At 39.6% G+C, this 21,063-nt stretch overlaps 1 protein-coding gene across 4 annotated transcripts in view; it reads right to left on the bottom strand.

The window, feature by feature from the left end:
* AFF4 (AF4/FMR2 family, member 4) overlaps nt 1–20,519 on the bottom strand; it is a 33,359-nt gene extending 12,840 nt beyond the window's left edge. For 2 of the 4 annotated variants that reach the window (XM_009331397.1, XM_009331398.1), the window contains exons 1-12: nt 20,333–20,519; nt 17,151–17,277; nt 14,986–15,777; nt 13,576–13,620; nt 12,503–12,589; nt 7,189–7,225; nt 5,620–5,668; nt 4,272–4,292; nt 3,700–3,754; nt 2,627–2,664; nt 2,097–2,259; nt 642–1,559 (exon numbers count right to left, since the gene is read on the bottom strand). In XM_009331397.1, coding sequence (XP_009329672.1) covers nt 642–1,559; nt 2,097–2,259; nt 2,627–2,664; nt 3,700–3,754; nt 4,272–4,292; nt 5,620–5,668; nt 7,189–7,225; nt 12,503–12,589; nt 13,576–13,620; nt 14,986–15,777; nt 17,151–17,273 — 2,328 coding nt within the window. In that variant the 5' untranslated portion in view covers nt 17,274–17,277; nt 20,333–20,519. Of the gene's footprint in view, nt 1–641; nt 1,560–2,096; nt 2,260–2,626; nt 2,665–3,699; nt 3,755–4,271; nt 4,293–5,619; nt 5,669–7,188; nt 7,226–12,502; nt 12,590–13,575; nt 13,621–14,952; nt 15,778–17,150; nt 17,278–17,742; nt 17,828–20,332 lie in introns of those variants that run through there. The other 2 variants (XM_009331396.1, XM_009331395.1) reach the window with 2 other exon arrangements.
* Between the last annotated feature and the right edge of the window lie 544 nt (nt 20,520–21,063).

Here is a 21,063-nt window from a genome sequence, read left to right as displayed (position 1 = left end):
CCTGCTTTTTATTTTTTGTTGAAAAGATGAAATGTTTTTTTGGAAAAGATTAAGTATCATTATGGAGGGATGCCTCTGCTCCCAGTAAAGCAGCAGCCCTGAAGTGTTGGTTTCTGCTGCCGTGCCCCAGGCCCGTTTCTGCCCCACCCCTTGTCCTGGCAATATGCAATTGCACGATTCACTGGTTCAAGGAGCTGATCCAGCTGAAAACTGCCCTTTTTTTTTTTTTTTTTTTTTTGGCCAGGTGAATTTTCCATTGGATCAGCTGCCTGAGCTGTCCTGCAGTGCAACAGGGGCTGGTGCCAGATCAAGCGGAGGCACGAGAGGGCAGGATGCAGTGCTCAGAGGTACAGAAGCTGTGCTGCCCCCGTGAGCTCTAGCTACAGTACTAACACTCCTGCAGGTGCGACCTTCTCCCTTCCCCTCTTCACTCCAAAAGAAAATCCCAGTAGTCTCTACTATAACGGCACAGGGATGATCACTGTATTCTACACAAAACAGCTAGCCAATGTCGTCTCCTAAATTGCTCAGAGTCACTACCTTGAGGTGTGATCTGGGTTGCTGGGCTACATGCTTGACACCAGTAGCGATCCACTAAGGGGCTGAGATAACAGGTAAATCTCTGTCTACAAAATTATCACCTGCTTATGTTTCCTTTTGCCTTTTGTAGAGCTTTTGTCGGATGGCTGCTTCTGGGATTCTCTCGCGTGCTTCTCTGGCATGTTTTTCTTTTCCACTTTGGGTGCGTCAGCATCCTTGTAAGGCTTTCCTGGTATTCTTGATAAGAGGCTCAGGTCAATCTTCACAATAAGTGGGTACCTTTCATCAGGATCACTGAGTGGTGAAAGAAGCTCTTTCTCTTCCATAGGAGAGAACATTCTTTGCCGAAAAAAGCTGTCATCCTCCTCCATGGAAGATTTAACAGGAGTCCTATTGCTCTCAGAGTATTTGGGTGTTTGTGATGAAGGAGGCAGGCTCTCATTTTCATCTGAATCAGAGGATGAGGTATCTGTTTCTATGAATTCCCTGGATTTCTGGGCAGATTTGCTTGAAGCCTTGTATTTCTTTTTCTCTGTGGTAGGCCGAGGGGAAGATTTGGGCTCTTTCTTTATATTGGGTTTTCTGGAGCCTTTTGTGGCTGCCTTATGCCTGTTTGAAGGTATATTTGTTGCCATGTCTACTGGAGTTTCACTTTCTATTTTAAGGCCTCCTCTAGGCTCTTCAACAGATGTCTTTTCTGCTTTCTTGGGCTGCTTTTTACCTACAGTCCTCCTCTGTGTTGAGCTGTCACTCTGGGCAGGTGATTTCTGCCTGCCGCGACTGCTCTCCGAGCCCTTTTGGGTGGGTTTGGAATCTCGCCCCGGTGTAGAAGAAATCGAATCCTTGGATCCGCTTTGATCAGCGTACCCGCTCCCTGTGCCCTGATCCCGTCCCTCTTTTTTGTAGCCTTGGGAGGATGGGATATTGCTGTCCACGGAAGAAGCTGGTGACACTTTATGTGAATTAACTTTGTTCAACCAGTTATCCAGTTGCCACTTGTTTGTTGGTGGTGGCTCTGGCTAAAAACAAATTAAAAACCAGCATTAGATAAAATATTTCACATTTCTTCCATCTTTTCCATGGGACAGCTGTACTATGCTGCATGCCAAAGCAAGAGGTACACCAAAAAACCCGAGATAAATAACAGATGAATTATAGGTTGATGAATATAGGTAAAAAATAACAGCTCTCATTTTTCCTTCATCTGGAGCAGATGCCATCAACAGGCAATACTTGCTGCCATAGCTTTCCAGAATAAAAGCCCACAGTTTTTTAAGCTACTGTTACTGTATCTAATTTCTGCACTCCAACAGATAACTGGTGGTAAAAATCACCTCAAAGTCAAACATCAAATGTGTGCTTATATGAAGAATTGTTACCATATCCAATTACAGGTACTTCAGCAAAAGAATATTCCACCTTGAAAGTGATCCCACGTTTGTAAGTAATTTATTTTTTTTTTAAACGGTTTGAGAATTTATTAATTTTTTCTGCTTTTAAGACTCAGGATTAATGCCAAGCTAATGAAGACAGCCCAAATACATGTCAAATCCTACCTCGGGGGATGCACTCTGTGACGGTTCATTAGCTTCACTATCACTGGAACTGCTTTCACTTTCAGAGTCAGATCCTGAACTGCTTTCAGATCCACTATGGCTGCTCGAGTCATCCCTTGAGTTATCTGCTCCTTCACTGTTATGCTGTGAAGGTTCAGAATTACTGAAAACAAAAACGAGGAAAAATAAACAAATGCTACGCAAGGCACAAATATTTCCTAAACCCCTTTCATTAGAAAGAATAAAATGTAGTATTTTAATTAACATTTACTAGAAAATTCAACATAACTGAACACGGTTCACCCTGGAAACAAACAACAGCCTTTGTTTTTTCCCCCCTTCCCAAAGTGGTTAGTATAATTTGCAGGGTACACATTATTTAATCACTGATTAAATTCTAATCACCTTTTGCTTTAACACAAGACAAAAGACAAACATGAATTTCAGAAATGAGATCCAAGTCAAGAGCGCTGACTGGGCTGAACATCACCACTCTACTTCCTATGCCGCGATCTACCAGCAATGCCTACCTTCCAGGTGTGCTCCTTGGCACCGTCTTATCGCAGTCCTGCAAGTAAGAAAAGGAGCATGAAGGTTCTAGAAGTTACTTTAGGGTTGCACATACAATTAAGTTGCAAAGCATCCATTTAGAGCCTTTAAATTTTTTAAACTATTTAGCCTGGATAGCATCTTAATTCAGTACCTGCAGCAGTTTAAATTTGTCTGCATTTTCCTTATAAAGAGAAACAGAGTTATTTTCTCCAAGTTTTCAACACAAATCTATGATTTCAGAGTGCTATACATTCTGACTACAGTTCCAAGAGTTCCTATTTCCACCACTCACTAATACCATGTTTCCATCTTTTTGAATCAGATGATTCAACATTTTACAACGCTATTCCTGAGATGCCCAGAGTAGTAGGAGTTAACCAACTAAAAGTACTATCTCAAAGTCTGAGTAGAAAAATGAAGAAAATCAAGCACTAGAACTGGGAACAGGAAGAAAAGAAACAAAAGAGGAGCGTGGGTTACCGCCGGGTAGCACAGACCCCTCAGGTATTTTTAATTTAGCATGCTAAATGCCATTTCTGGCAGAAGCTGCACAAAGTTAACATGGACAAAGGGGAAAAAAGAGACTTCTTGATAAAAATAAAGGTGCTGCTATACTCCCAGTTACAGATACAGTATCCCTTATCATCCCAAACACAGTCCCAAACTACTAATGCGCAGAGATGTTCACACCATGTACTCTTTAGCCAGAGTGGCAGAACACGAAGGGTTCTATCTTTAAATGGCAGGCTATTACATATGTTTTAAAGTACACTACTGCCATTTTACGTTCAGAGAAAGCCCATCTGAAATCAGTAAAACAAGATTTTCTAGATAAAAACATACTGTTTTCACAAAACAGATAATTTTCCCCAAGTTTACATTTAGGAATACCTGAGGTTTATCTAAAAACATTCTGTTTAATTTTTGTTTCTTAATCATAAATCTCCTCTTTAGCTGCTCGGTTTGCTGTTGGAAAATTGAGCACTGCTGAAGTCCTGAACCATGAATGCATTCGCTATGTTTTTCTGAAACTCTGATTTAATGAACATACCTGCTCTCCATCGCTGTCTTCACTACTGCTAAGTTTTAAGTCATCTTTCAACATACTAAATAAAAGGGAGAAAGTGAGACAAGTTTTTCCACGTACTTTAATTACTTTCAAAGCATTCTTCTATATTTCAACATGCTATTGTTTATACTATGAAGTAGGCTGCGTGGGTGAAATCCACAAGATACGATTCTAACATTTAACATTTAAGAATGGTGAGTTAAGTCATTCTTAAATACTTTGACTCCTTAGTCCATTCTGTTGAATTTATAAAGGAAATTTGATACAATTTACTAATGTGGGAGGAGCTAACTCGTGTATGTTCAACTTCTTATACACAATGGACAAGAATACTGTTTTAAATAGAATAAAGCAAGCTAACACTCGTAGGTGTTTCCTGTCTCGTGGCAGCAGTGCAACTGTTCTAAGCCATAATTATTTTGTTATTATTCAAAGCCATAATTATTTATGGTAGACATACATACACACACTATTTCACAATACTGAAAATGCAGGGTAGAGGACCTTTGTGCTTACTGAAAAACACCTTTGATTACAAAAATAAAACATCTTACTCTGTCTGGTTCGATTCGCATCTGGAGAAAGAAAATGAGAAAGGATTAGAAGTCTAATACTTCCGAGTTTCACAGTACAGCTGTTCTACTGATGATCTGAAAAGAAACACCAGCCTCTAGGATCTAGTTCCTGAAATACTTTTCATTGCTATCCTTATACAAAAGATGCATTTATCTCCTTTTTTAAGTTTTTTGACCAGATCACAATCACTTTTTTTTTTTTTAATTATTTAAAACTGTATTGTCACAGTAAACATCATCTCAACTTTCTTCCTGCGCATCCCAGTTCAACACATGCCCAGTGCTACCTCTTGTTCTTAGATGTTCTCACATTCCCCAGCTTTGGCAATAGCACAGTTCCTTCTTAGCGGTCCATGCTGCTATGACAAAAGCAAAGCCAAATGGTGAACTGCTATTTCTACCACTCGTTGAGTGGCTGCATATGAGCATCTGCTTAAACTACATGCTTTTGGGAACGTGACTGGAAGTCTATAATAATTGAGGGGGTTTTCTTTTTGTTCTATTCCCTTCCCATAGGTCGTGTGCTTTTTAATCTTGCTAATACTGTAACGTGTGCAGAGACAAGCAGAAGAACTAGACTTCATTTTGTGATTGCATCACAACAAATGTTAATTTAGAATAACAAGTTTTCAGAATCTACAACCACTTTCATCAAACATACAATCAGCTGGTAAACCTTTAATTTTCATGGACATATTTGTTTGGAAACAATCTTTCAACAGCATATAATTGATTTTCAAGTATGAGAAAGGTGGACTACAGCCATCTAGAATATTCCAGTTGCTTTTTTTTTTTTCTTCCAGTTGCACTATTGACAAAGTAAAATGTCAGGTCTGTGTGCATAGCTAATAGAAACGTTTGTCAGGCAGACTGAGCAGAACAAACCTAACTACATCCCAAACAGTTTCCTGTCTCCTCCAATACAAAACAGTTTCCCATCCCGTCTATTTGTGCAACCGCTACAAGCTGCTTCCAGCTGAGAGCTCTGCAATGCACACGTTTGGTAAGTCCCGTCCCATATATTCTTATATGCTGATACCTTTCTGGTTCACAAACTGATTCCAAGGTCCAAACTCTTGCACACCTACCCAGACAACTGACAAGAAAACAGGGGAACAGAAAGGCAGCACAGGGTATTTGTTACTTGCTCCAGTGTGCAATATTTGGTCTACTGTCCCAGAAAAATGGCTGCTTAAAGATGATCCCCTTTTCCTGCCAGTCAAGGAGAAGTATGCTAAAGCGTCTGTGCAAGAACCGACACATTCTAGTAAAAGAAACAGCTATTTTCCAAATCTTTTAAAATTCAACTATTGTAACAGCCACTTACGATTTGGATTGATGACCATTGGATGTTTTTGATGAAGGATTATATCGTTCTAGAAGAAGAAAAAAGAAATGGACAGTTGAAAACTCAGCCAGCAAAATAAGTCACTCCAAAGTTGCCATAAGCGTACAGTCTTAGATAAACCAAGAACGGCTGAGTAGACAGGAGAAAGTAATAACTAGCTGACGCGAGGTACAATCTCCCACAGACTGAAGAATTGAGTGGATGCAGAGACAAAACACTAAATACAGCAAATAATTTAACCAAGAAAATCTAGAAAATTATTTAAATCATTGCTGTCTAAACCAACACACAATTTGTTATTAATGGTGTGAAAAACTGTTTTGTTTCCATCAAGATTAACCTACCGCCTTCGCCTTTGAGGATACGGGATATAGATCAGCCTGTCAAGCTCTGACTTGTTTCATCATCCCTACGTAGCTTTTTAGCTAATGAGCAATCTTTAGATCCAGAAATCCAACTCAGAAGTCAATTCTTACAATAGGAATACATACTGATATAATCTGCTTTTCAGTTTGGGGGTTTTTTCCTTCCCTTTTCTTTACTTCTGGCAAATAGCTAAGCGTAGTTCAACAGAAACAAGAACTGAGGTTGTTAAAAGTTTCCCAGAAAGTTCAAACAGGAGTTGAAGACTGGTTCTGCGTTTTGATTAACCTCGCCTCTTCATTTACACACCTAAAGATCAGTTGCTCCTATAACATAAGTCTATGGTTTAGTACTATGGAATTAAGTTTTAATTTGTTTCCTTAATTCCCCACTGTATCAGGTATTTAGATTAAGCTGCTTGTGAATATCTAAGAATAAACCATTCTTCTTTTACTATTTAAGCTGTTTAATCACTTCAAGAGGGAGTGGAAAGACTTTTGGAAGGTAACAGCACAAATCTAATTCAATTTTACCTGGTATGTTACCTGTGTTAAATTATTAATTTCAGTAATACTCAAAACAACGATACAGTTAAAGAGAAATTAAAGCTGCTTTTGTCTAAAATCTGAAAATGCATTCTGAGACAAGAAATTCGAGGATATTGCTCAGCACATTACTATATGAGTTCTTGACTAGTTCTCTCTCCTGATTTTAAAATGACAAAGTGAAAACGAACAGTGAAACTGCAATGTGCTTTTTCTATTGAAATACAAGCATACGCACTAGTTTGCTTTCTAATATGTCCCCAAGCAGGGAGTTGGGTATTTTAAAGGGTGTTTTGTTTTAGTACTCAGCCATTTTCAATTAGATCAACCGCGGAGGCATTTTTTCAAGAATTAGAAAATGCGACAAACTAAAAAGACCTGTTTTTTTTCTAGAAGACAGTAACAAACTTGCAACTCAGTCATAACTGTCTAGGTCTCAACAAGAAATGCGGAAGAAAATCAAGCAATTGTTTTATAGGTTAAAACTTGAGAAAGTACAGAAAATCTTAACTTAGACTCCCATCCTATGACCAGTCTGGAAAATCTCATTCTCTAAAAAGCATGACATCTTAAGAGATACTAAGAATACTGAATCACAACAAAAACGTTAAACATATTACAGGAAGTTTAATATACTTACTCTGCTCTCCAGTGCCAAAACTGGACTGTTGAGACTCCTAAGGGAATAAAAGATCACAAGTGTTTTTTTCGCTGGGAATCTTAATGTATCAAAAGCCATGCTGTAAGCAAGATATTCTTTCTACTTGAAGGATGGCGCCTAACCTCTAAAAAAGGAAAAAACCTAACAACAAAACAGAAAGAGCGATTCTTTAGCTGGGCCCCAACTCCTCTCACCAGCCCCAACGGCACAGCCAGCACAGGGAAGGAGTGCTTCACCCTCCTCTTCCTTAGCTCAGCTCTCCCACTTGCTTGGTTTTAAGAAGGGCCACGTGCAGTTGTACTACGTGAGAGCTGAAACTCCAAAATCCCTATGTAACTTCCATAAATCCCATCTTCCTGTATGTTTAGCATGGAGAGGAACCGTTCAGTATGCTTTTCTTTATCTTCCTTACACACGGAAAAGCTTTGTTGCTAGTTTTATGTATTTTCATTCCAATTCTTTTCTCTGCATTTTTCTTTTTCAGACACACACAGCATCACGGTGGACAAGCAATGAGTATAGTAACAACCTATCAACAACAACAACAAAAAATCTCAGCTACAAAGGAGCCCAAGAGACAATGAAACTTGAAGTCTGAACAGCTCTGCACGCTCTGCCCAAAATCCCCTTCTCGCAGCAGCTCCAGGCGAGCCCCTGGTAAATGCAGCCAGGCACAGCCGACCAACACACCATTCCTCCCCGCCAAAGGCCAGATCTCCGTGTAATCGGACAATTCACTTGTACAAAAGCCAATAAAAAGTGACATAAATCTAACTGTGAAAGATGAAGCCTTGCAAATTTTAGCACTTGTATGATCTTCAGTATTCCCATTCCAGAAAACCCAATTCTGACTCCCAAGACAGAGCAGATTATAAATTGTTTTGAAACCCTAAAATACTGTTTTAACAAACAAATACGCAGAGGCTACCGAGTTACTGAAAACCTATTTCTAGGCTACAGTGCCATTTTAAAATAGGACCTTCCTGACCTCGTTTTAAAATGAGGACAAATGCTGGCCCCGTAAATAAAAATTGAAAATACTTTACTCAATTCATAAAGTTATATACACACATTTTACTTAAACGCTCTGGCAATGGCAAACCAGAATTACAATTCAACAATGAATTCCAGTTTTTTTAGTATACCTGTGAACCAGTTTTCCTGAACAGCCAAGTCAGTGACATGCAGCAGTTACAAACACAATTTACAGAATTTAATTTTTTAAACACACGAAAGCTTTACACAGAAAAGCACACTTAGATATTTCTAATTTCCCTTAACTTTTTATTTCAAAAGTGAAAGCAGTTGCAATAACGCGTTGAACAAGTATTTTGTTGATAGGGAACTTCGCTTGTAAGGTGTTTCAAATGCCTCTAATCTTTACTAATTGAAAGAAAGGAATGGACAATAAAAATAAAATTAAATTATGTTTAAAGTGCAAAGCGAAGATGAAGTTGGAGAGAAGCCTTGTGACTTCAACAAAAAGCAACAGCTACACTTCCTTCAAAATAAAAACTCATTTTTCTCTTTTACATAGGTACGAGGAGTGCAAGCGTGATTCCCCGATTGCCTTTTTCCACTGCCAGCTTAGACATGTTGACAAACTATACGTCAAAGAAGAAGTAAAGACCACACAGTAATCAAACACCACATCTACAGAGCAACTGCGCCGGGGTGAGCGCGAGATGAGGAACTGGCACCCGTTCTTACCAATACACGTACCACCAATTCTGCAGAAAGCACCTGCCTAATTGCTCACTTCAGTCAACTTCCTACTTCTGAGGCATAGTGCATAGTTCTTCCAGTTAAGTGCACTTTAACGAGGTGTTATGTTTAAATGTGTAAATTTTTCCAACTGTCCTGCCATCTATTTTATCTTTAAATACATACTTCTTTAAGAAGCTCAGAGATTAAAAAAAAAAAAAGCTATACTTTCAACTCCAAAGTTATTTACAGCAGTATCTTCTAAAGGTCTACTTCAGAAATTAAAAACAACTTAAAGGAAGGAAACCCTTTCAACCAAAGTATAATAAACTGCTGAGGTTAGATAGTGAAGACACTTAAGCAGGAAACAAAATCGCAGCTTGCGCTCAAACACAAAAACTGCGGAGAGAAGAACGCTCGCCAGCTGGCTAGAACGGCAGTCGGGTACCAAATTCTCATTTCTAGGTTACCAGCTTGGCTGTAGTCCCGGTTGTGGTGAATGGGACCCATTTCCATTTAACGTTTGAAATCTCAGGTCAGATATTTTTATTTCTCAGAAGGAAGTTTCTGTATCACAGCGGATCAAGGGACCCCACCGCTGGCCTTCTCGGTAACTCCAGCACCGGGCAGACGCTGAACAAACCTGGAGACAGAATCCGCCTCTCGAGAGATGCCTCCAGGTCACTGCACAGGTATGCAGGTACAAAAACGGCCAATCCTCTCATGTTGCTTCAAAACGAAAAACTTCCATTTTCTAACAAACAGCTGGGTTTTTTTAATACATTTTACAAACATGCCAGTATTTTTGGAATTTTTGACTGCGAGCCCATGGCTTAAAAAAAAGTTATATAGGACAAAATTATAGAGTGTTAGTTAGGTCATTGGATAACATTTTTTATCAAGACTCAGGAATCTACATTTTTTTCATAGCATCCATAAAACTTTCCCTGACCTATTTTCATGAAGTCTTATCATCTGATTCAAAGACTTCCTGATAATTATTACATATATTTATAGCAATGCAGAGAGGCCCCAGTCAGGAGTTTGTATCCCTTCAAGCTACTCGCTATCTACACACAGGGAAAACCATCTTATCCCAACAGTCTTACAAATAAAATCAACTGGTCCACCAAAGGGAGCTTAATTTTACGTGCGCAGGCAAGCAAAACATACCAAACTTCTGCACACGAGAGGAATGCTGTGAAACACTGCAGCATATTACTTGTAAATAAATCGAGCACAGTATTAAAGAGAACGAGCTTTCCTCGAACAGTACCGCTTGATTAAAGTAAGCCACTGTTTTGTTTTGTTTTCTGAATTCTGCTCTGGGTCCAGACTGCACAAGCCTACAGCTTGCTAACTCGCTGGAATTCTGCGAAGATCCTGCTGCCAAGAATGACAGAGGGGGAGAAGGCAGAGGAAATTATAGGCTTTGGATGCGGAGAGAGAATTTGACAAAGTTCCATGGCTAAGATGTGCAGCCACAAAATAAAAAAGGTGGCAAAAAGTCAAAAGACTCAGAGCAGCCATAAATGGAATTTTTTGCAAACTAGGTGAAGAAACACAATCCAGGTTGATGGGTTCAAAAAACCACAACCTACCTTTTTTGTTCAAACATCAACAAGACTGTGCAATCTCATGTAGTTTCCCTCTGTGTCTCAAGAGACATACATGTATTTCTGCACACCTTCTTTCTTCCCAAATCGAGCCAAATACCAGAGAAACGCAGAAACAAGCGGTTCTAGCCATCCCGCAATCAAGTGTGCTCAGAAGCGTGTGAAGGGAAAACACCGCCCCAAAGCCTCAGGAATAAGTATTCAAAGCAGTAGAGTAAGTACCTTTGTTGATGAGGAAAGGTGTGGAATATCTTTCTTTACAATAAAAGGTAAGAATTATTTCCAAGTCCACAGTTTTATATAACACAGCAAATAAACCCTGACTAGAAGTAATATATGCAAGATTAATATTGATCTAATGTTAAGAAAATAGATGATGATTTATTTCTAGATACGCCTTCAAAAGTAAAGCTGAAAACTGTATAGCATGTTCTGCATTTTCAGCTCCCTGGAGAGAAGCAAGCAAGACGCAGTGAGAAGGAACACGCAACGCAGAGGGCGATGACAACAGGACTGCCCGCGGCCCTGGGATATTTAGCCAGTACGAGAACCTGAGCCGTTAAACTTCGCGCCAGTCTGCAGGAGTTTTGTGGACGCACACTTACAACACGGGACCTGGAACCTTTGGCCAAAAGAAGGTGATGTCAAAGCATTCACATAAGACAATCTGTTTAGACAGATTACATTAGAGACCTCAGTGAGAAAATCTTCTTAAAATACTTCGCTGAACTGTTCCGTTTCGGGAAGCAATTTGGATCAAACAGGAAACTGATAGCAGCAAGTGGTGCTCTAGAACAGCAGTCTGGTCAGAAAAAGTGTAGTCTTCGTTATTATAAAGGTAGCTTTTAGAAGACGAACAGCATAATTTCTTCACTCTCAAGTTATGCCAAATTAGGGGCGGAGTACCGCAATCCATTTCAGAGATATGTTGAGTCTGGAGAAAACTTATATTGTCGAGTTAAATCTTTTACTGGCAATCAGTAGATACAGGAAGCAAAACATGAATCCTTGAATGAGTCAGCTATCGCAAGCTGAACTGTACTTGCTAAAGTTGCTACCCGCAGCTATCTACCCTGCCTATCTCCACCCTGCCTACCCATCAGCTTCCAAGATACTGCAGATTGCAGAGCTGTATTTCAAGGCAAACAATCACCAGTGCCAGTTTGCCTTGAAACCCCGCAGCCGGGGCTGCCAGATCCGGCCTCAGGGGAGGGAGCAAGCAGCTGAGAGCAAGAGAACTCCTTCCTCAGAGGTGTCAGCTCAAGCAGGTCTCCTGGAAACGTGCCCTGTGCTGTCAAAAGCAGCAAAGAGCGACTGATTTCTCTCTAGAATTAATAGCTTAAACACTTCAGTAGTTATTAAGTACATGGGAGGTTAGGAAGGGGATCTTCCCGAACAAGTGATCTGAAAATTTCTTTAGCAAAACATCTGATTTTAAAACTGTTTTAATTTTTTTTTTAATTGAAAATACAAGATCTACTAGAACTATTAATGGACTTCAAAATTATGAGGAAAATTCAGTTTATGCAGAAAAGTACATTTAAATTTCTTGGCATTTACCAGCCAGCCTCCATTACTTTGCTAGATGGAGGTAAACGCAACACTTGCTTGGTTCTACACAAATGGTGCAAAGCATTTCCCCAATAGGGAGAAAATGCTCAGTGACATTTTCAAGCTTCAGAAGTATCCCGAAGAAGGTCTGAATTTATGAAACAGAAATTAAAAAGTAAAAGGAAAGTTATATTATAGACATCTCTGCAGACTGCTCTGTGTGTGTAAACCAGAGGGAAAAACGACAACATTCTTCATAAGGCTACTGCTGACAAACGTTGTTGTGAAGCAAGATAAAGAGATGCAAAGCACTGAAACAAACCCAGAACTATACAGAACGGAATTCAAGAGAGTTACAAAATCCTGATCTTTAATAGCAGTTACTCTTTCAACAGCATTCAGTATTTGAGTACAGCACTGACCTTTGTTGGAAAAGGAAATTTTGACGGTTCAGTTTTGCACGGTGTATGAATAGCAGTCAGTGGAGGAGGCCAAGAATGGGTCATCTCCTATAACCAGAACAAAAAGGGAAAGCTATTAACAAACTTAAAGCAAAGATTTCAAGTTACAGTCTTGATTCAAATGGTAACCCTGTCTCTCAATTTTCAGTTCATTGTCCACACTTCACTAAGCTTTATATTCAAATCTTAATATCCCAAATGTGTAACAGAGGTTTTGCACATAAACCTAAATCTTAAACTGTTACCCATGAGAACAGATAGTTAAGACATAGTAACAAGCAGAAAGGCATAAGTCAATAAAATTGGTTGGCCTGAACCAGTTTATACTGCAGCAGAAGTCAGAGTCTGACCATTTCAGACTGTGAAGAGCACATGTAGGATACAGGGGTAGAAAGAAGAATCCTAGAAAAGGGAAGCCTATAAAGTTTGAGGAAAAAGGGGAAAATCAAATGCCTGAAGCTGGAAAGAAAGTGCCTCGTATTCTCTCAGAGCATCTCCAAGGACCACGCAGTACTGAAGGTCAGAGCAAATGGTAAGCCATGGAAACGCTCAAGGGGAATCGGATGATTCTTTTGTGATAGTAGACACACGACCAGGGGATCACATCAGGGGTAAAAAGACTTGAGAAAATAACCTAGGTAGAAGAGAAGGGAAAGTTCTGCCGTGGGATAGCAAAAAAAAAAGACTATAATCTAAAAAGATATCGGAATGTAAGGACTGTATTTTGGTGGAAGAAATGGGTAATTTTGGTTAGGTTAACAGGGAGCTGGCCTAGAAGAACAGGAATGCAGTGAGGACATCCAGGAGACAACGTGCACACCCAGCAATGCCCAGCACCCAGCTCGCACACAGCTCTGCTTCCAGTCTCCCCCAGTCTACCTGCGCTAGAGGAGTAACTGAAGAGCCCTCCTGCAACGACTTGCAGCCGAGTCGATTTAAAAGGCACTAATCAACTGCAGAGTACTTTTCACCTCTCCTTAGTAATGTTCGTATTTTCAATAAATAAGTTATGAACAAAAGCACAGAGAACTTACTTTTAGAATTTCATCCACACAGCTCACATCACCAGATGCTGATGCCTACAAATCAAAACTCAAGATTAACGTTTCCTAAAGCAAATTTTCCTTAAAAGATCCCAGGGGCTAGAAACAGTTAAAAATAAACTTCCATCCTTATCATGATTCATATGGACTCTATACAGATCCAAACAGACCTTGCTAATTCTTTTCAGCAACTTCAATTTTAATATCAGATAGATCCGTATTTTTATGGTATGAGTCACATCCAGTTATGAAAAGCAAATACATGAGACCTATAAAACTGCCACAATAATCTCTTACTTTTCACTTGACAGTTAAAGTGATCATAGGCACTCAGCGATATTAAAAACTTCTAGAGAGAGAGGAAAGGGAATCATAGCTTTCAATCATTTCCTGGAAGAAGCCACTGGATAATACCTGAATTCACATGCATGACTGTGAACGCATGGTAATGACAAACTGCATTATGAAGTGAAACATACGTTACAGCACAAATCTCGAAACAGCAATAATTACGAAACTATGAATCTTCTGCATCCCTGACTGCTACAAGCAGAAAGGAAGCAAAGCTACTATATGATTCACCGCATGTCAAGTCTTCACAAATGAGAAAATAATTTCTTTTCAAATTTCTTTACCTGTGTCCTGCATCTTATTTTGCTACTTGTTGAAATCCCAGGAATAAATGCTTTCCTCTAGCTACCATGATTCAAGCAGTTAAATAGGAGATGCAATGACATTTTATTATTAAGAAAGGCACTCTCCTTCTAAGTGAGCTGTAGTCAGAGTCTGTGTCTTAACGATTCCAGATTTACCAAACTACTAAAAGCTGTTAACCCAACAGTATTTTGTATCCAGCATACCTGATAAAAGTTCTGAACCCTGTTCAATTTGGTGTGCTTTAGGGTTAGCTTATTCTCCCTAGGTGGAGGTATAATAATCACATCTAGTAATTGCTACACACGTTAAAAGAAAATCTGATATATGCATATAGTATCACCAGTCTAAGACAACATGGCTCCCAGTAATGACAATATATGCACAGCTTGTCAAAATATTTGTGAATATTCTACTATTTCACTAACTTCTGACTACAGAAATACTCTATGAAAATTAGCGTCTCTGGGTTAAGTTAGCCTTTCTGAATGTCTCATAGCCTTTATTTAATAAAAATCACAGTATCCACATGGAAGAAGCAGAAGGAAAAAATAATTACTTTTGTACACTCCCCATTTAAAATACAGGTCTTCACTGCGTAAGTTTAAGACGCTTTGCCTAACAAAAAAACCCAGTGTTTACTAAAAACTGAATTTTGGTTATGTAGATTGGGATTTTAAAGAAGCTGGAAAATCCCAGCCCAAAGGGACTTACATTTAAGAAGCCCGGAAACAGACGGCAACTTACATCTAGTGGTTGAGAAGGTATTTTCAGCTTGGTTAGATGTGCTTTGCTGCTAGGCTTCAGCTCATTCACGCTGCTGCTGTGAGTCTGACTACTGTAGTGTTCGGAGGATAACTTTGGTTCCATGGATTCCTGTCCATCCATTGGCCTTACGTACGCAGTGGGTTTCTGTAACATTGAACTGGACTTGGACATTAGTGAAGGTGGAAAAGACTGATTAGAGTGTTGTCCACTTGAAAATGAGGGTACACGGGAGGGAGAGTCCCAGTTGGCATCAGGATCCCGGGGAGATTTTGAACGTTGATGTTCTTTGCTGTGGTGATCATTTCCGTGAGATCTCGAATGGCTGGAGCTCAACGAAGAAACAGCAGATGGTTTTCCAGGGCTGGAAGAACGGGGTTTGGAGTGTTCGGACCCATGCTGGCTTTTTTTGCGGCTGCTGCTGCTACTGTACGAGTCACGGTCATGCCTCTGGCCACTACTGCTAGTGTTATTGCCACTGCCGCGCTGACTACCATGTCCGCTCTGTAAACCCGAGGACCGTTTCTGAGATTGCGAGGAAGTGCTAGGTGCTGGTCCTACAGGAGTCCATTTGCTGCTCTGATGTGAGCTAGTATTATGTCTCTGATCACCAAAGAAACTTTGGTTTGATTTTTCATCTGGTGTTGATGGTACAGTTGGTTTGGGAATTCCAACAAGCTTTTGTAGCGATCTATCTCCTATAAGATCCTTCATTTCATCATAATTACCAAGCATGCTCTGAATACGACTAGACAATTTGTCTTCTTTGCTGGTCTGTGAAAAAAATTTTTAAAAATAATGCTTTAAAAAAAAAATCACAACTTCGCTTTCAGTTAATTGACTTGACAACTACTGCAGTTAATCTAAATTTCAGGGCTAAGATCATGACTAGCATCCATGCCTTTTGCCACTGTTTCCAATTCCCAACTTTAGTTCTTAAGGCAGTGATTTAAACCCCTAAAGCATAAGGAAAAGATGTACTTCAGCAGCAGGAACAGTTGAAACAGCACTATCAGCGCTTCAGATAATGCTCTGGTGAGCTGGATGCATGTTTAAAAATTGTAGCTGCCTACTGTCACCGTAAAGACTATTTCTCTAATACAGAATGCATTAGTCCTAAAAAGTTTTAATTAATGGTAAAATAAAATCAGCTTAACCTCACCACTGTATGTAATTTTTAATTGGTATTTATACTGGCATAACAGTTATAAGGGTTCGTTCTTATATATCAGTTTGTTTTCCAAATCAGGTATACTGTACCATTACCCATATATCCCAACCAGCTTTAGTTAACTTCATACGTGTGGGATTTGGTTATCAAGCACAGTAAAGTGATGGGAGGACAGGGATAAAAAAAAAAAACCCAAACAAAAAAAAATTCTCAATTTTCCTCCTGCAGGAAGACAGTTTTCAGTCACAATGTTTTACTTCTTGCAAACCAGCTGAAATTGTGGTCAGGGCATAGGTTTGCTTTCGAAGTGAGTTTTGAGCTACATAATGAACATCTTAAATGGTACTTTCTTAGCTATCGCAGAATTAGGTTATTTTTTCCAGTTCTGTTCAGCAAATCAAACCCAGAAGGAAACCTAGCACAGGTTTAAAGCTGTACGAGATCATAAACAGAGTCAACTCTTTCAAAACAAACTAAAAAAATCAGATACAAACAATTGGCATACTAGCTAAAGCTGATAATTCTATCGTATCAGTCATTTCAGCATTTAAAATTAACCTCCTATTTAAACATTCTCTTTCTGAACTTACCCAGGTCTGGATTACATTGACTGAAGGTTAGGAAGTTTAGCAACAGGCTAAAGCACCCAAAAAAAGCAATTTGGCATGACACAATGGACAGTTTAATTGTTTTGAGTCACTGTAGCAAAAGCATAAGAGAGCCAAAAAATTTTATGGTTTTATCATCCCTTTTCTCACTCCCTGCAAGGCGGCCCCTCCCTCGTACGTATTATTATAAATCTGCCAGTAGAGCTGGTTAGTAACTGTCCATCCTTACTTTCAAGCCCTGCTTAAATACTTGGCTGACATAGCAGCTGTGGATCTAAAAAGAATGCAGATAAAAATAAACTTAAAATATGAATTTGCATACAACTTCTGCTATAAAAACTGCATTTGTAAGAACTGCATAAACTCACAACTTTGTAGGGTTCAGCAAAGAGAGGGGAGTTAGGTGGAAAGGCTTCTTCACCCTGTTGAATTTCTTGATTTCGCCTTTCCCTTTCTTTCATGCGCAGCACATTCCGGTCTTCACGGTTCATGTTGCTACAAATAAAAAAGTAATTTCTGATCACAGAAGGAAACGAGAAGGGATGCAAGCACACACAGTTAGCCCCCGTACCTGTTCTACCGAAAGAATGATCTCAGTAAGAACCCCCCTGCTGACTGAAGTCCTCAAAACTGAAAAGATGTTTGTCCAATTTAAGACACCTTGCACTTAGAAGAGCTATAACCCACAATCTACAGCTAGCTTCTAAAAGGGAAACTTTCTGCAGTAATAAAAAAAAATGAAAAAAATCCAAAGTCCTCAGGCAAGTAACTATTTCAAACCATTTTACCTGCTTGAATCATTTAGCTATTTCAACCCACGCTGTACATCTCCCATTCATTTCTAAAATACTTTATCTCCTCCACATCCCCCAAATGTTCTGCAATTTTACTCTTATCCCCCCACCCATTCAGTGCCTGACTTCTACTGTAGATTTGGTTTTATTTTTGCTGCTGACATACCTTTATTGGCACCCATTCTCCAACATATTCTAACCTCAAGCTTTGATGTTGTTTCCAGGTCTCCCTTCCTCCCTTGACTCCCAAAAGACATTTCTGCTCAAAGCAGTAACTTCAGTGAAGTTCTGGCAGTATTGCACCTTTTGCCTTAGACCATACAGTGTTCTCCTGCTGCAAAAAATGCAGATTGAAAAAATGCCAATCTCCCCTCTTACAAATTTTACTTTGCAGTTTGGTCTTGCTGCTCAAGTTAACAGAAATACGTCAAATTGTTGCAACACAAAAAAAAACCCAAGTTGGAAAAGATTCCCTTTGAGCTTGATAAAGCATTGGGACTTAAAGGAGTAAACAAAATAAGGTGATAAATCAGGTGGTACTAACTCTTAACATGTGCTATACTTCATATCAAGAGATTTATAAATGTGCCTTACTGATCTGCAAAAAGTACGGTAGGTGCTTCCAGGAAAGAAACAGATGTTCTTCCCCATAATTTGCAGTCTAAAATGAAAATGCCGTCTGCTTAGAAAATCATTATTTCATGTTTTTAGACAGCTGCCTGATTATTAAAAAAAAAAAAAACAAACCAAACCTGCTACAGCGTTACTTTGAAAGCTATGCAAAACCAGCTATTCCATTCTAAACAAGACGACTTCAACCTGCCACTCAGTTTTTAAAATATTAGTCTTTTCACCTTAATAACATTTTAGCCTCTTACTGTAATTTCTTACTCATTTGGCTTCATTTTGTCTACTACTCTGAATATAGTGAAATCTAAGAGGATGCCAAAGCCAGAATAAACCCTCAGTGTAAGTTTAAATCTTTGACACTTTTTAAGGCGACGGGTTTGTTGTATTTCCCTGCATTGTAAACAAGGTAAAAGCATTAGCATAATCCAACTCGATGCTGATATCAAGCCTCTGAATATGATAACTTTTAAATTTTATGTGAAAAATCACTTTTTTCTCCAGTTATCCTGTAATCAGCTGAACTCGTGTAACGGCAAGTGAACATCAAGGCTGCCTACTGAGAGAGGGACCTGTATGCTGCAACGTGGCAAGCAAACTACTGGGATCATTTCGACATTAATAGCAAAGTTGTTTTAAAAGTTTGAGGCTTAAAAAGCTTATTCTTCAGACTGCAGCCCTATTTCTTACACTTGTAGGATTTAAACAGAGACAAGTATCAGATTTAATTACAGACACTGATCGGTTAAAGCCAACTGGAACTGCCATTTTACTATTAAAGGCAAAATGTGAGGCAAGGAATAGGAGTGCCCTATCTTTGAGTAGTTCATTCACATCAATACACTAAGATTGTGAATTCTATAGAGCTATACATTTAGAATGTTATAAGCTTAACTAAGAATTTTACATCTACATTTTACAAATAGAGGGTTAAATATTAACAAAGACCTCTACTATTTTTTACAGAGACAAGCATCATCTTTCAAAATTGTATCAACATTTACTGTAACTCTTGGGACTGAGGAAAAAAAACAGCATTTGTACCAACACTGTCACAGGAAAGGAACGTTATAGCAAAGATCCACTTGAGATCAGAGCTGGAGCAAAACCAGAGTTTGGCTGGCTATACCTGCCAGGTCAATGCAGAGTTAGTCATCAGAAAATACCAGCTAATCACACTTTTTACCACTCCTCCCCAGTCTTTTGTAGCATAGTAAATGATAAATATCTTCACGGGTAGTCATTTTGACTACATGGGGATTGGGTTTAGGGTTTTTAAACTTTTTGTTAGAGTCAATAACTTGAATGTGATCCAAGTTAGACTCGTTTCTGTCTAATCTTCTTAATCTCTACACAGAGATATTTTAAGTGCCTACAATGTGTACTAAGCTATTAAAATCACCCTAGCATTAAATGTGTAAATAAAGGAACTTAGCAGGGCTTTCTTAACTCTGCACTTCAGACAACCTCCCAGTCAAATTCGTGTCTTCCACAGCCACGAAATGTAACAGAACATAAATTTGCCTGTGTTCGGGAAAAGCAAGCAGCAGAGGTACTTTGAACAGCAGAAGACTAAGGCATGCCTACTAAATCCACATTGCCAGCAATTAACTTCAGCATAACTGAAATTGCAAAACTAAGTTTTCAGACCCCTTGTAATTACAATGAACTTTTAAAATACGCTATCCAAAATTCTACTACTGTGATTAAAGTTACGTCCAATTTGCTAGTCCTGATCAAAGTTATGTACTATTTGCTGGTCCTCACGTTTTTTTACCCCAATTCAGAGCGGACACCAGCCCCGTTTCACGCTGGCACGAGAAGCTCCGTTCTCTCCCAGTTTCACGGCTGACTGGTGGGAAGGAGCTCTGCCCCGTCGCCGCTCCCCCCACCGCTGCAGACGCAGTCAGAGCTGCACGGAGGCAGAACTGCTTCTCCCTCTCCCACGTGCACACCCGCTCCCCAGATTTAAACCTTTTCCCACAAGACAGAAGAGCCCGGAGCAGCTCGGTGCAGCCGAGCTCCTGCCGCCCCTACCCCACCCTCCGGGCAGGAGGACAGCATCTCTGCTCCTCCCTCCCTGCACACCAGGCCTGGAAGTGGAAGATGAAGAACTTGTTGACTTGTACCTGCTGCTATCAAGAGGATCCTGCTACAATTTCCCTTTCCCTCTTCCTGGGAGGCCTGAGCGAAAGTGTGAACTCCTAGGAGGAGCAGAGCCAGGCTAAGGGAGACAAAACTAACGCCCCCGCAGCAAGGACCAAAGTCACCTTAATTTCCACATCTGGGGAAAGAAAAGTTCAAAAATTAAAAGAAATTAGAAAACAGGCCTAAAGCACAGCATAGTATTTCCATTATTAGAAAGTCTAATTCTATATGGTTTGAGTCATTATTTTTGCACTTAGCCATGCTGTACTCTGCACAGACCATTTAGTACGTGACTTCACTACAAAACTGACTCTGCTCAGATCTCATGCCTTTTCTCCAGCTCAACATGAAGAATTGAAAGAAAGAAGGAAATTCAGCAGCAGTAAGTTCACAGAAACTTCTGACACAAAATTCACTTGTGCGTATTCTTTAACCACTGTCAACTGCTGATCTAGACGTACTCAGCAAATGAACTAGTCGAGCGTCATTCGAATCGTCCATACCAGAAACACAATTTTCATTTCGCGTTCCAACATCTTACTAAATCCTATTTGGTATTTCTGTTCATCCTTAATCCAAAAAGGGCATGGCTTTGGCTAGAGTTCACTCAAGCAATCATCATCTTGGACTCCATAACTCGCGTTATGAAATTGCAGCGTTGCTGCTGCCCTGCCCGCCTGCTGCAGCCTCCTCTTGCTTCCCACCTCCCATT

The sequence above is a fragment of the Pygoscelis adeliae genome, unplaced genomic scaffold, assembly GCF_000699105.1.
Source record: "Pygoscelis adeliae isolate BGI_AS28 unplaced genomic scaffold, ASM69910v1 Scaffold108, whole genome shotgun sequence".
Classification (NCBI taxonomy): Eukaryota; Metazoa; Chordata; class Aves; order Sphenisciformes; family Spheniscidae; genus Pygoscelis; species Pygoscelis adeliae.
The sequence above is the reverse complement of the archived record's forward strand: the minus strand, read 5'-3'. Positions and strand labels throughout refer to the sequence as shown.